General features: G+C 45.4%; 1 protein-coding gene across 1 annotated transcript in view; it reads left to right on the forward strand.

Moving 5' to 3' along the window:
* SLC36A4 (solute carrier family 36 member 4) overlaps nucleotides 1-14,261 on the forward strand; it is a 415,009-nt gene that overhangs the window by 58,145 nt on the left and 342,603 nt on the right. Inside the window, exon 2 of the mRNA XM_089656501.1 lies at nucleotides 6,159-6,270. Within this exon, the coding sequence (XP_089512627.1) occupies nucleotides 6,159-6,270 (112 nt within the window). The remainder of the gene's footprint in view (nucleotides 1-6,158; nucleotides 6,271-14,261) is intronic.

Genomic DNA, 14,261 nt, shown 5'->3' on the forward strand with positions numbered 1-14,261 from the left:
ATTGAAGTTGTAACATTATTACACTATGGGATGTTCGTTTGCACAGGGCACCACCAGTGGCGGAACTTCCAGTTCTGGTGTTCAATGGCAAATTTCAATCGAGCTCTATGGTGCTGGGCAGTGAGCACAGGGCCCACTAGAGGATGTTGGGCTCTCAGGTCACCCTCATGAAGTTGGTTTCTGGTTGTTTGGTCAGAAACATTCACACCAGTGGCCTGCTGGAGGTCATTTTGTAGGGCTCTGGCAGTGCTCATCATGTTCCTGTTTGCACAAAGGAGCAGATATTGTTCCTGCTGATGGATTAAGGACCTTTTACGACCCTGTTCAGCTCTCCTAGAGTAACAGCACAGTCTCAAGAATATGAAGGAGATTCCAGGAGACAGGCAGAGAAACACAGCAAACCTTCTGGCAATGGCACGTATTGATGTGCCATCATGGAGGAGCTGGACTGCCTGTGCAACCTCTGTAGGGTCCAGGTATCTCCTCATGCTACCAGTAGTGACACTGACCCTAGCCAAATGCAAAACTTGTGAAAAACAGTCAGAAAAGATGAGTAGGTAAAAAAATGTCAGTGGCCTTCACCTGTAAAACCATTCTCATTGTTGCCCATCTAGTGCACCTGTTGTTAATTTCTTTAACACCAAAGCAGCTGAAACTGATTAACAACCCCCTCTACTACTTAACTGACCAGATCAATATCCCAGGAGTTTAATTGACGTAATGCTATACTCTGATAAAAAGTCTTCCTTTAATTTTTTTGAGCAGTGTATTTGGTCTCCCACAGTGGACAGAACATGGAAGTGCAATTATTTTAGTAAATATAAATGGCAAAATACCTTTTTTTCTTATCAGCAGTTAGAGCAATCACCTTCCATCAGTGTGCAGCAAAGCACTGGTTAAAGCTTGTAGGAGGAGTTTTCATTCTGCTCTAGGAGGATGCAGGATCCTTGACTTCTGTCTGGACAGTACTGATTGGCCCTGTGCTGATCTCATGCACTCTCCTAAGAGAAAAACAATAACCTCTCTGGGGCTTTGTACTATCAGCAGATGGATTGGGAACAGTAGAAGAAAGGGAGGATCAAAAAAGTCCGGATCAAACAGCATTTTTACACAGTGCAGAGGGTTAACCCCTTAGGTGTCACAGTGAGTATAAAAAGCATGCTTTACTGCATATACAGACTGATTGTACTGGTGTGGGTTTAGTAATACTTTAAGGTAAAAAACCTGCATGCAGTTTTTCCTGCCAGCCCTACCTACCTTACACTTTACTGAGCCTGATCTCGATCCAGCGATGTACACGAGAGCAGAGACTCTCTCGGCTCTCTGCCTGCTTGTTGGCTCAGACACAGCAGCAGGAGCAATTGGCTCCTGCTGCTGTCAATCACAGCCAGTGAGGAGGGAGCAGGGGCCATGGTTTAGCCCTGCTTTGTGTGTCTTATGGACACACAGAACCGGCTCAGAAGCGAGCCTCCATGAGTGCCCCCACAGCAAGCGGCTTGCTATGGGGGCACTCGTCGGGGTAGGGGAAGAAGCCAAGAGCGCTGGCTTGGGACCTGAGAAGAGGAGGCAGGGCTGCTCTCTGCCAAACCATTACACAGAGCAGGTAATTATGACATTTTTGTCATTTTTAAAAAATAAAATATAAACCTTTACTTTCACTTTAACCTTTCTATATGTCCTTCATAAGATGGCAGATATTCACTTCCGGTCCGCTTTAACTTCTGCTCACACACCATACCTATTGTGACAGCTGAATGTGTATTCCCATCTTCTGTGCTTATGGAAAGCTTTGATTATGTTTTTCAGTCTTGTCTAGAGGGAGCAGGAAGCATGCTGTGTTGAAAGGCTTGCATTAAGTGAAGTGGATGATTTTTGTCTTAGGCCTTTTAACACACAAGCAATAAGCCACGATTCAAGAGCCGACCCTCACTGTAAATCTCGCTGAGGAGCTTCCCTGTGTTATTGGACATCCATTAACTGGATTGCAGTCCCTGCACTTCAAATGAAATGGAGCTCTATCTGACTTGTCTGAAGTTACAGATTGTAAGGTGATTTGTAGCTGTGCTTTGGTCTACACTATCAAAGGCCAGCGTGAGATCTATGGAGTCGTTTCTAAAGGAACACACAAAAAAAAAAATTATATATATTTATCGGTTTTAACGGGAGCTTCAGCTAGGGCTCAACCTGACGAGAACAGAAACACTTTACTGTACAAGTCTCTTTGCTGTAAGATATTTTAATGGTTTAATAAAATTAAAGTTTGATGGTCTTGACTTTTCTTTCTTTTTTTTGTACTCCGTACTTATTTTTTCTTATTGATTTGGTTTTGAGAGCGGTACTAACGTCCGATAATGAGAGCATCAGTGAATATAAATATGTATTATACTGTAATTATTGACAAGTAATGCAAGATATAGTGAGCGCTCTTTAGTAGGCAGTAGCTGAAACACTTACGGTAACCTCTGTAATAACAAAGAACAAATAAAGTGCAGCGCTCAATGTATAGATGAAATAGAAAGAAATCTTGTGAAATAAGTTATTCAATAGAGTCCAGTAGTTTGTTCTGATCAAAGTTCTTATGAAGTAGTTATCACACCGGAACTGAGACTAGGATAACAGAAGTGCACACTCACCAGAAGCGCATGGATAATGCGCATGTAGGAATATTAATCCTGGATGGTGTTCTGTAGTCAACAGGTGGTGGGCATCCTTCTGGGGTCTGGTCATTCAGCCTGGATTAGGTATGGGATAATCCTAGGTCCAGAGGTCCCCTGGAGTGGTGACGTCAGCAGGCTGTGCCGGACAGCGCACGTTGTGTGTAGGGAGCTGGGCTTCAGGCTGAGACAAAATCTGATACCATCCAGTATCCAGAGGAGGGAGCCCTGTATGCAGATTGAGCGCCCATCCACCCTTAAAGGGGACCTCTGGACCTAGGATTAACCCATACCTAATCCAGGCTGAATGACCAGACCTCAGAAGGATGCCCACCACCTGTTGACTACAGAACACCATCCAGGATTAATATTCCTACATGCGCATTATCAATGTGCTTCTGGTGAGTGCGCACTTTTGTTATTCTAGTCTCATTGCCGTTGGGATAACTACTTCATAAGAACTTTGATCAGTACAAACTACTGGACTCTATTGAATAACTTATTTCACAAGATTTCTTTCTATTTCATCTATACATTGAGCGCTGCACTTTATTTGTTCTTTATACTGTACTTATTACCTTTTTGTATACTCAACCCGTCGTCCTAGATTGTAAGCTCTAACGAGCAGAACCCTCTGTTTCCTCTTGTACCAAAATGTATTGTAACTAATGTCTACCTTCATTTTGTAAAGCACTGCGCGAACTGTTGGCGCTATATAAATCCTGTACAATAATAATTAACATTTCAACCACTTTAGGCCTTGTTCACGTGACTGCAATCTCTACCTCCCCTCTGAAAGGTCATCAATGGTATATCATTTTTAAGCCCCGGTTCACATATATGCAGGCCGCGGTTTGCACGGGCACAAGAGCCCATTCATTTGAATGGACTCCCATGTCCCATGATATACAGAGAAGTCCCTGCACTTCTGAAAAGGTAGCCCGCACGGGAATTGCGTTTCTCAGTACGGTTGTGTTTTCCAGTGCGTGCGGCGTGCCATTAGAACTAATGGCACCTGCCCACGGGTCCGCATTTCGCTGTGTGGCTGGTGCGGCTGCATGGATTTCGTATGGATCCGCAGCGGCACCACCCGCACATATGTGAACCTAGCCTAAGAGGGCTGTAAGACATTCTGGAGGAGATCCTGCCACCTTCTGAATCCTTCTTTTTTTTTTTTTTCATTCAGCTGAATGGGTATTTTCTGTTGAAAACCAGACCCACAACTGCAACCCAAACATGTTGACTCCTTCAGTTGCATGTTTGGAAGTTGGTGGTGGTACTGTCCTCAACATGCTGTTTAACATTTGCCAGGCGCGAAGCAAATAATTGTGGCCACGGCAATATGTACTACCCTCTAAAGCCAACATTGCATAGTTTAGGAAGATTACCCCCTGTTGTGAACGAAGCCTTGAGGTCTCATGCACACAGGGCGATTTTGAAGTCACTTTTAGGGGCACTAGGCTATTTTTTTTTTTTTTTTTTTTTTTTTTTTTACTGCTTCCAAATGGTTCTTCATATTATCCTATGTGTCCATTTGCACATAGACTTTTAGTAGCTTTTAATAGCAGGAAAACACAGCCAGGGTCGGTGCATACAGGAGCACTAGTGTTTGGGCAGAAAAAAACACTTAAATGCATGTAAACACGGCTAAATGCGTGCTAACGCTAGGCGCGTTTAGTGCTTGAGCGTTAATTCATTTCAGTGGCCAGAATATATTATTTTTCTGGCTAATGAAATGACTTAACGCCCAGACGCTTGACACTTGTAAATACACCCAAATGCTTGACATTTGTAAACGCGCCCTAAACGCTTGTTAAAGTGTTAGACACTTTGACAAGCGGCAGGCGTTTTTTTATGCCAAAATGCTGCTACCAAGAGGAGGAGCATTTTTCAAACTTCCTGTGTGTGTGAGGCGTGTAAGCGTTTTAAAAAAAATTAACCCTTATACTATGAACAGGCAGTCCACAGTGCAGTATGTGGGGCTGTCATCGATCTCCTTCTACGAATACCTTTTGAGTCACTAACCTGGAACAAGCTTACAACCAGTGTCGTCTGAAAGTGTATGTAGACCCAGTCAGTAAATCTCATGGAAGCTTTAACATTATTATTATTATTATAATACAGGATTTATATAGCGCCAACAGTTTGCTCAGCGCTTTACAATATAACGGGAGACAATACAGCAACAATACAGTTCAATACAAGAGGGAAAGGAGGGCCCTGCTCCTTGGAGCTTACAATCTAGGAGAGGGAAAGGAGGAACTTCACTATTTTTTTTAATTTAAAGTCAGCAGATGCAAATACTTTTGAAATGAGGTACTTACCAGTGCTTGGGGTCCAGCGCTGTTTTCCCACAGATGGTTCTTTTTACCGCCGTGGGTCTCCAGCACTGCTTTTTTGGTTATGACTGGTGACTATGACTTCCTGAGGAGTCACAGAATCCTCCCCACTGCACATGCGCAAGATCACACAGTGGGGTGGGACTGGTTCTGCAGGCATAGTCCATGGTTGGCACCCTCAGGAAACCTTCATTTGTTCCCACTCCCTCACTGGTCTACAGTAAAGCCCCATACACACGGGCCGGGTTTCGGGCAGTATCGACCAGTTCAATAGAAACCAGCCAACATGTGTCCTCTTGGGTATGGCAGCTGGTCCGACAGAAGCCTACTATACGGTCGGCTTCTGTCAAAGGGGCATGACAGAAAAAGGTCTGACGATCGGCATCTGATCAGAACTCTGTCGCTATGTTGAAAGAAAAAAAAAAAAAAAAACTGATAGTGTGCACTAGGCTTTACACTGGGCACATTTACGTCATCACCTCTGCCAACCAGACCACAGTGAACCGTGCTTCTATGCTCCGTCATCTATAAAGGGTTGTGTGCTCAGGTATGGTTTGCCCTCACACTGAAGTGAACCCTACAAGACCACAAGTGAACTTTGCCCGGGACTACCTCTACACCTAACTGTTCCCTGAGTGGTTCGAAGCACTCACACAATTGAATTGGACCAAGGGGGTGATCCCTGCCTGGGCTCGGTTAAAACTGCTTGTGTAAGTGTACCCTATGATGAAAATAAGGTAAAAGCAAGTTTTTTTTATATACAAAGACTAACTGTTTAGGGTATGCAAAGCTTCAGAAAGCTAACTGTTAATCAGTTAGGGTTTAGTTTTTTTTGGGACAACTTTTCTGCATGCTTTTTTCGAGTCAGTGACGGTCGCCTTTAAAAACAAATTAGTGGTAGCTCTTGTATTTTGATCTTCATGGGTGCACTTTGATTTAAGTTCTGGTTTCCTAATGTCAAATTCTAACCATTTTATGGAAGGAGCAACTGGGTCATCCAGGTCATCCAGGTTTTGTTTCTAGTTTTGAATTTCATTGTTTCTGAGATTTGAGCTTTCTATATGGAAATTCCCAGCCTTTAACATATAATCATATAAGGAATTGCATGTTTACACTGGTTAATTCTCTCTAGTCACTTTGCTTTTGTCTTTTATTTGTTTCACAGAAATGGAAGTGATGAAGCCGCTGATTGGAGAAGAGGGAAATACTGATGAGCTTTCTGATGATGAGCATGCTGTCCAGAGACATTACCACCCCGACAATGAGGATGGCCTGACGTATGTAGTCCTTAATTCCTCTTGTAGTTATGGTCACGTGATGGTGTCTTGTTAATCCTGCCATATCTGGTTTACAGCTGTAGAGATGGTACAATCAGTTGGTCTAAAATCTAGAGGTTTTACATATGGACATATTAAAGGTATCTTGTACTTAAAGTACTGCATATGTGAATCCTTCACCACATGTTGGTAACAACCCATGCAATCCATACATACAAAGAAAGTTCAGAAATTGAGTTATATGTAATAAAATGGAATGACACAGGGAAAAAGTATTGAACACATAAAGAAAGGGAGGTGCAAAAAGGCATGGAAAACCAAGACACCAGCTGAAATCCATCCGTAATTAGAAAGCAATACTGCTCATTGTCAGTGCAAATTAATATCATCTAGTTCAGTTTCAACTGATGGCCTGTAAAAAGGTGTCTCATTACCACATAAAAGGTGTTACATAAGAAATATCTCATGATGGGTAAAAGCAAAGCGCTCTCTCAAGACTTTCACAACCTTATTGTTGCAAAACATACTGATGGCATTGGTTACAAAAGGATTTCTAAACTTCTGAATGTTCCAGTGAGCACTGTTGGGGCCTTAATCCGGAGGTGGAAAGAACATAATTTCACCATAAGCGGCCACGATCATGTTCTTTTCACAAAATTTCTGACAGAGGAGTAAAAAGAATTATTAGAAGAGTTGTCCAAGGGCCACTTGTGGAGAGCTTCAGGAAGACTGGGACTTAGCAGGTAATATTGTTTCAAAGAAAACAATAAGTAATGCACTCAGCTGTTATGGACTGTAGGCAGCATGCTCACCACGCAAAACTTCATTGCTGAAGAAAAAACATGTTGAAGCTCATTTAAAGTTTGCTGCCCGGGGGCTGGATGTGGCCCTTTTCTTGCCTCTGTCTGGCCCTCGGGGCACTTTTCCTCCCACTGATAAAAGACACTTTTCCTTTCCTCCCACCAACAATGGGGCATAATTACTGCTACTGACATCAACAGGAGGCATCTTGAAGTTGTCATTATCAACAAAGGATTTTGTACAAAGTATTAAATTAATTTCAGTTAGTGTGTTTGAATACTTTTTTCCTGTTTCATTCCATTTTATTACACATAACGTAATTTCTGAACCTATTTGTTTTGGTTTCTTTGTATGTTTGGATTGCATGGGTTGTTACCGACATGTGGTAGAAATTTCTTGTCAACAGCACCTATGAATATGTTTACTGAGAAAAATGGTGACGTGTTCAATACTTATTTTTAGAGATGAGCGAATCGAAGTATCCGAAGTGGAATTCGAGTCGAATATCGGAAAAATTTCGATTCGTGCCGAATCCGAAAAACAGCCTAATTCGGACGCGCGAATCGAAATTTTTCCGAAAATGGCGGCTGACATGTGCGGCGACGGAGCGGGGATGTCGGGGAAGGCGCGCAGACAAGGCGCGCTGCCCCATAATGCATTCCTCAACGACATGTGATCGCATCAGCCAATCAGCAGCCAGCCAGCCAGCACTGTGTAATGGTCGAGGTATATATAGCGGCCATTTTGGAAATCTTCATTTGCCTGCAGTCATTGAACAGAGGCAGACCGCTCTGTACTAGGGACAGGGACAGAGTTAGGGCCACAGAAACGAGAATTGGGGACAGAGAGAAGTTACTTAGGGACAGAGAACCATTACTCAGGGACACAGACTTGTTAATGAGGGCCACAGAATCGTTATTTAGGGACAAAGAAACGCTAGTTAGGGCCACAGAATTCATACTCAGGGACAGACAGAATTTTCACTCAGTGCCAGAGAATTGTTACTTAGGGCCACAGAAACGTTATTAGGGCCACAGAATTTTTACTCAGGGACAGACAGAATTGTTACTGAGTGCCAGAGAATTGTTACTCAGGCACAGACAGAATTGTTACTGAGTGCCAGAGAATTCTTACTCGGGGCCACAGAATTCATTCTCAGGGACAGACAGAATTGTTACTCAGGGACAGACAGAATTGTTACTGAGTGCCAGAGAATTGTTACTCAGGGACAGACAGAATTGTTACTGAGTGCCAGAGAATTGTTACTCAGGGACAGACAGAATTGTTACTGAGTGCCAGAGAATTCTTACTCAGGGCCACAGAATTCATTCTCAGGGACAGACAGAATTCTTACTCAGGGACAGACAGAATTGTTACTGAGTGCCAGAGAATTGTTACTCAGGGACAGACAGAATTGTTACTGAGTGCCAGAGAATTGTTACTCAGGGACAGACAGAATTGTTACTGAGTGCCAGAGAATTGTTACTCAGGGACAGACAGAATTGTTACTGAGTGCCAGAGAATTGTTACTCGCACAGACACAAAATTGTTACTTGCACAGACACAGAATTGTTACTCGCACAGACACAGAATTGTTACTCAGGGCCACAGAATTCATACTCAGGGACAGACAGAATTGTTACTGAGTGCCAGAGAATTGTTACTCAGGGACAGACAGAATTGTTACTGAGTGCCAGAGAATTGTTACTCAGGGACAGACAGAATTGTTACTGAGTGCCAGAGAATTGTTACTCAGGGACAGACAGAATTGTTACTGAGTGCCAGAGAATTGTTACTCAGGGACAGACAGAATTGTTACTGAGTGCCAGAGAATTCTTACTCGGGGCCACAGAATTCATTCTCAGGGACAGACAGAATTGTTACTCAGGGACAGACAGAATTGTTACTGAGTGCCAGAGAATTGTTACTCAGGGACAGACAGAATTGTTACTGAGTGCCAGAGAATTGTTACTCAGGGACAGACAGAATTGTTACTGAGTGCCAGAGAATTCTTACTCAGGGCCACAGAATTCATTCTCAGGGACAGACAGAATTGTTACTCAGGGACAGACAGAATTGTTACTGAGTGCCAGAGAATTGTTACTCAGGGACAGACAGAATTGTTACTGAGTGCCAGAGAATTGTTACTCAGGGACAGACAGAATTGTTACTGAGTGCCAGAGAATTGTTACTCAGGGACAGACAGAATTGTTACTGAGTGCCAGAGAATTGTTACTCGCACAGACACAAAATTGTTACTTGCACAGACACAGAATTGTTACTCGCACAGACACAGAATTGTTACTCAGGGCCACAGAATTCATACTCAGGGACAGACAGAATTGTTACTGAGTGCCAGAGAATTGTTACTCAGGGACAGACAGAATTGTTACTGAGTGCCAGAGAATTGTTACTCAGGGACAGACAGAATTGTTACTGAGTGCCAGAGAATTGTTACTCAGGGACAGACAGAATTGTTACTGAGTGCCAGAGAATTGTTACTCAGGGACAGACAGAATTGTTACTGAGTGCCAGAGAATTGTTACTCGCACAGACACAAAATTGTTACTTGCACAGACACAGAATTGTTACTCGCACAGACACAGAATTGTTACTCAGGGCCACAGAATTCATACTCGGGGACAGACAGAATTGTTACTGAGTGCCAGAGAATTGTTACTCAGGGACAGACAGAATTGTTACTGAGTGCCAGAGAATTGTTACTCAGGGACAGACAGAATTGTTACTGAGTGCCAGAGAATTGTTACTCGCACAGACACAAAATTGTTACTTGCACAGACACAGAATTGTTACTCGCACAGACACAGAATTGTTACTGAGTGCCAGAGAATTGTTACTCAGGGACAGACAGAATTGTTACTGAGTGCCAGAGAATTGTTACTCAGGGACAGACAGAATTGTTACTGAGTGCCAGAGAATTGTTACTCGCACAGACACAAAATTGTTACTTGCACAGACACAGAATTGTTACTCGCACAGACACAGAATTGTTACTCAGGGACAGACAGAATTGTTACTGAGTGCCAGAGAATTGTTACTCAGGGACAGACAGAATTGTTACTGAGTGCCAGAGAATTGTTACTCAGGGACAGACAGAATTGTTACTGAGTGCCAGAGAATTGTTACTTGCACAGACACAAAATTGTTACTTGCACAGACACAGAATTGTTACTCGCACAGACACAGAATTGTTACTCAGGGCCACAGAATTCATACTCAGGGACAGACAGAATTGTTACTGAGTGCCAGAGAATTGTTACTCAGGGACAGACAGAATTGTTACTGAGTGCCAGAGAATTGTTACTCGCACAGACACAAAATTGTTACTTGCACAGACACAGAATTGTTACTTGCACAGACACAGAATTGTTACTCGCACAGACACAGAATTGTTACTCAGGGCCACAGAATTCATACTCAGGGACAGACAGAATTGTTACTGAGTGCCAGAGAATTGTTACTCAGGGACAGACAGAATTGTTACTGAGTGCCAGAGAATTGTTACTCAGGGACAGACAGAATTGTTACTGAGTGCCAGAGAATTGTTACTCGCACAGACACAAAATTGTTACTTGCACAGACACAGAATTGTTACTCGCACAGACACAGAATTGTTACTGAGTGCCAGAGAATTGTTACTCAGGGACAGACAGAATTGTTACTGAGTGCCAGAGAATTGTTACTCAGGGACAGACAGAATTGTTACTGAGTGCCAGAGAATTGTTACTCAGGGACAGACAGAATTGTTACTGAGTGCCAGAGAATTGTTACTCGCACAGACACAAAATTGTTACTTGCACAGACACAGAATTGTTACTCGCACAGACACAGAATTGTTACTCAGGGCCACAGAATTCATACTCAGGGACAGACAGAATTGTTACTGAGTGCCAGAGAATTGTTACTCAGGGACAGACAGAATTGTTACTGAGTGCCAGAGAATTGTTACTCAGGGACAGACAGAATTGTTACTGAGTGCCAGAGAATTGTTACTCAGGGACAGACAGAATTGTTACTGAGTGCCAGAGAATTCTTACTCAGGGCCACAGAATTCATTCTCAGGGACAGACAGAATTGTTACTCAGGGACAGACAGAATTGTTACTGAGTGCCAGAGAATTGTTACTCAGGGACAGACAGAATTGTTACTGAGTGCCAGAGAATTGTTACTCAGGGACAGACAGAATTGTTACTGAGTGCCAGAGAATTGTTACTCGCACAGACACAAAATTGTTACTTGCACAGACACAGAATTGTTACTCGCACAGACACAGAATTGTTACTCAGGGCCACAGAATTCATACTCAGGGACAGACAGAATTGTTACTGAGTGCCAGAGAATTGTTACTCAGGGACAGACAGAATTGTTACTGAGTGCCAGAGAATTGTTACTCGCACAGACACAAAATTGTTACTTGCACAGACACAGAATTGTTACTCGCACAGACACAGAATTGTTACTCGCACAGACACAGAATTGTTACTCGCACAGACACAGAATTGTTACTCAGGGCCACAGAATTCATACTCAGGGACAGACAGAATTGTTACTGAGTGCCAGAGAATTGTTACTCAGGGACACCTAATCGTTGAATTAAATAGTATGTCAGACAACATGCAGAGGAGTGGCAGAGGAGGCAATGTTTTAGGAGCGAGCAGACGTGGCAGCAGAGGAAGGGGTCGAGGCAGCAGTATTCGCAGCCAGAGGCCAGTGCTCCCGGTGTCATCCAGCGGTCGTGTCTCCACCGACAACCCTGCCGTCATTGATTGGTTGGCTCGGTCGTCTTCCTCTTCCCAGGTCACCTCTGACACCTACAGCCAACGGTCGGTGGGTACGTCAGACACAACCGTTAGTTGGCATGGCCCGGGACCAAGCCCACTGAAATCACGTGTCCTCTACCTGCCCCTGTCCTTTGCTGTTCCCTCACCAAGCGAAGTATCGCATGCTGTGGGCTCAGCCCCACTGTACAGTGAGGAAGAGCTAACAGAGGGCGGTCAGGAACGGGGGGAGACATCGGCCTTTTCAGCAGCCAAGCGAACAAGTACTGGCGAGGAGAGTGGCTCGGTAGCCGGTCTAGAGACAGGTCTGTCTCCTGACCCAGACGCAGCCGAGGGGGCTAGTAGTGAGGCGGAGACCCTACTTGATGATGAGGAGGTTGATCGCACTTGGCAGCCTCGTCGTCATCAGGCAATTTCTTCCGCATCATCAGGAGAAGAGGGTGGCAGCTTGGCAGCGAGCAAAACAGTCGGTGGGTTGCCCAGGAGACAGCAGCAGGGTCGCATCAGTGTCAGTGGAGCCAAACGTCCACGGAGTAGAGCACCAGCTCCACTGCAGCCTACCACCACGGCCAGTAGTGGTGCCGGTGCGCACGGAGGAAGTAGCAGTCAGCCAGTGAAGAGTAGCGGGGGCAAAGTTTCCTACTCGGTGGTGTGGCAATTTTTCCTCAAGCCGCCCGAGGAAGTAAACGTAGCCGTATGTCGACTATGTGGCCAGAAATGCAAGCGTGGCCAGGGGGCCCATGTTGGGACTACAGCGTTGCGTCAGCATATGCAGCGTCACCATTCGGTGGCCTGGGAAAACCGTGATAAACATACGGCGGTTCTGCCTGCCCCAGCCCCCGCTCCATCACCCGCTCCGTTACTTGCTCCGTCACCCGACGTCGTCAATCGCCCTCTATCAGCCAGTCAAGGCTCCAACACCTCTGCTGAGGGGAGTTGTCGCTCATTGGCATCTTCCGCTCGTTCAGATGCTCCTTCTCCTGCTACTCCTCTTCTCGGATTCCGTCAACAGTCTTTCTTGGAATCCGTATCCAAGAGACAACAGTTTGCGAGCACGCACCCGACGGTGTAAAAGCTGAACGTCCTCCTGTCCAAGTTGCTGGTGCTGCAGTCCCTCCCTTTCCAACTGGTGGACTCAGCACCTTTCCGAGAAATGATGGCTTGTGCCGCGCCGCGGTGGAGAGTGCCAAGCCGTCATTTCTTTGCCCAAAAGGCAGTGCCAGCCCTGCATTCACATGTAGAAGAGATGGTGGGCCAGTCTTTGAGCATGTCGGTCTCTGCCAAAGTGCACGGCAGCGCCGACGTGTGGAGCTGTAACTACGGTCAGGGACAGTACATGTCATTTACGGCCCACTGGGTGAACGTGGTGCCGGCACAGCCGCACCAGCAACTTGGACAGGTCACGACGCTTTTGCCTCCACGTTTGCACGTCCTTGGTCCAGCAAGCATGTCCGCCTCTACCACCTCTTTTTCCGCCGTGTCCTCAGCCGCCACCCCCGTGCCAAGTCCCATTACCCGACCGGCATATCACATGTGCAGGGCGCAACGGTGTCACGCTGTGCTGCACCTGGTATGCCTTGGCGAACGTAGTCACACAGGGGAGGAACTGCTGAGTGTAATGAACAGAGAAATCGACAGATGGCTGTCTCCGCGCAAACTAAAAATCGGAACCATGTTGACTGACAACGGAAAGAACATGGTGTCTGCTCTGCGTCAAGGAAGGTTGTGCCATGCGCCATGCATGGCTCACGTGTTCAATCTGGTTGTCAAGCGGTTCCTAAAATCCACCATCCCACTGCAAGACATCCTTAAAATGTCACGTAAACTGTGCATGCATTTCAGCCATTCCTACACCGCAAAGAACACCCTCATTGAGCTGCAGCGGCAGAACGGAATTCCACAGCATCGCCTGATCTGCGACGTTGCAACAAGGTGGAATTCAACACTACACATGTTAGACCGCCTTTACGAGCAGCGAAAGGCCATCACCGATTTCCTGATGTTACAAGCGGATAAAGGTACTCCCCTGTGTAACTTAGATGTCAGCCATTGGCAGCTCATGCGTGACACCTGCCGCTTGCTCAGGCCCTTTGAGGAGGCCACGCTATTCGTGAGTCGGCAGGACTATGGGATGAACGACGTCATTCCTCTGTTGCACGTCCTGGAACAAATGCTGTTAACAATGGCTGGTCAGGGTGCGGTAGACGTGGCGCACAGATCTCAACGCCACATGACCCCTGTGGGGGCAGGACAGGAAGAAGAGGAGGAGGTAGAGGAGGACATTTGTGCTCAGGAATTATTGAGTGAAATGGGTGGTTTTTCCACTCAGCGGACAGGAGTGGAGGAGCAGGAGCATCTGGTAGAGGAGGAGGAGGAGGAGACAGAGGACCC

Source organism: Staurois parvus, unplaced genomic scaffold (assembly GCF_062004578.1).
Source record: "Staurois parvus isolate SC_StPar_1 unplaced genomic scaffold, SC_StPar_1.0 ptg000027l, whole genome shotgun sequence".
Taxonomy (NCBI): domain Eukaryota; kingdom Metazoa; phylum Chordata; class Amphibia; order Anura; family Ranidae; genus Staurois; species Staurois parvus.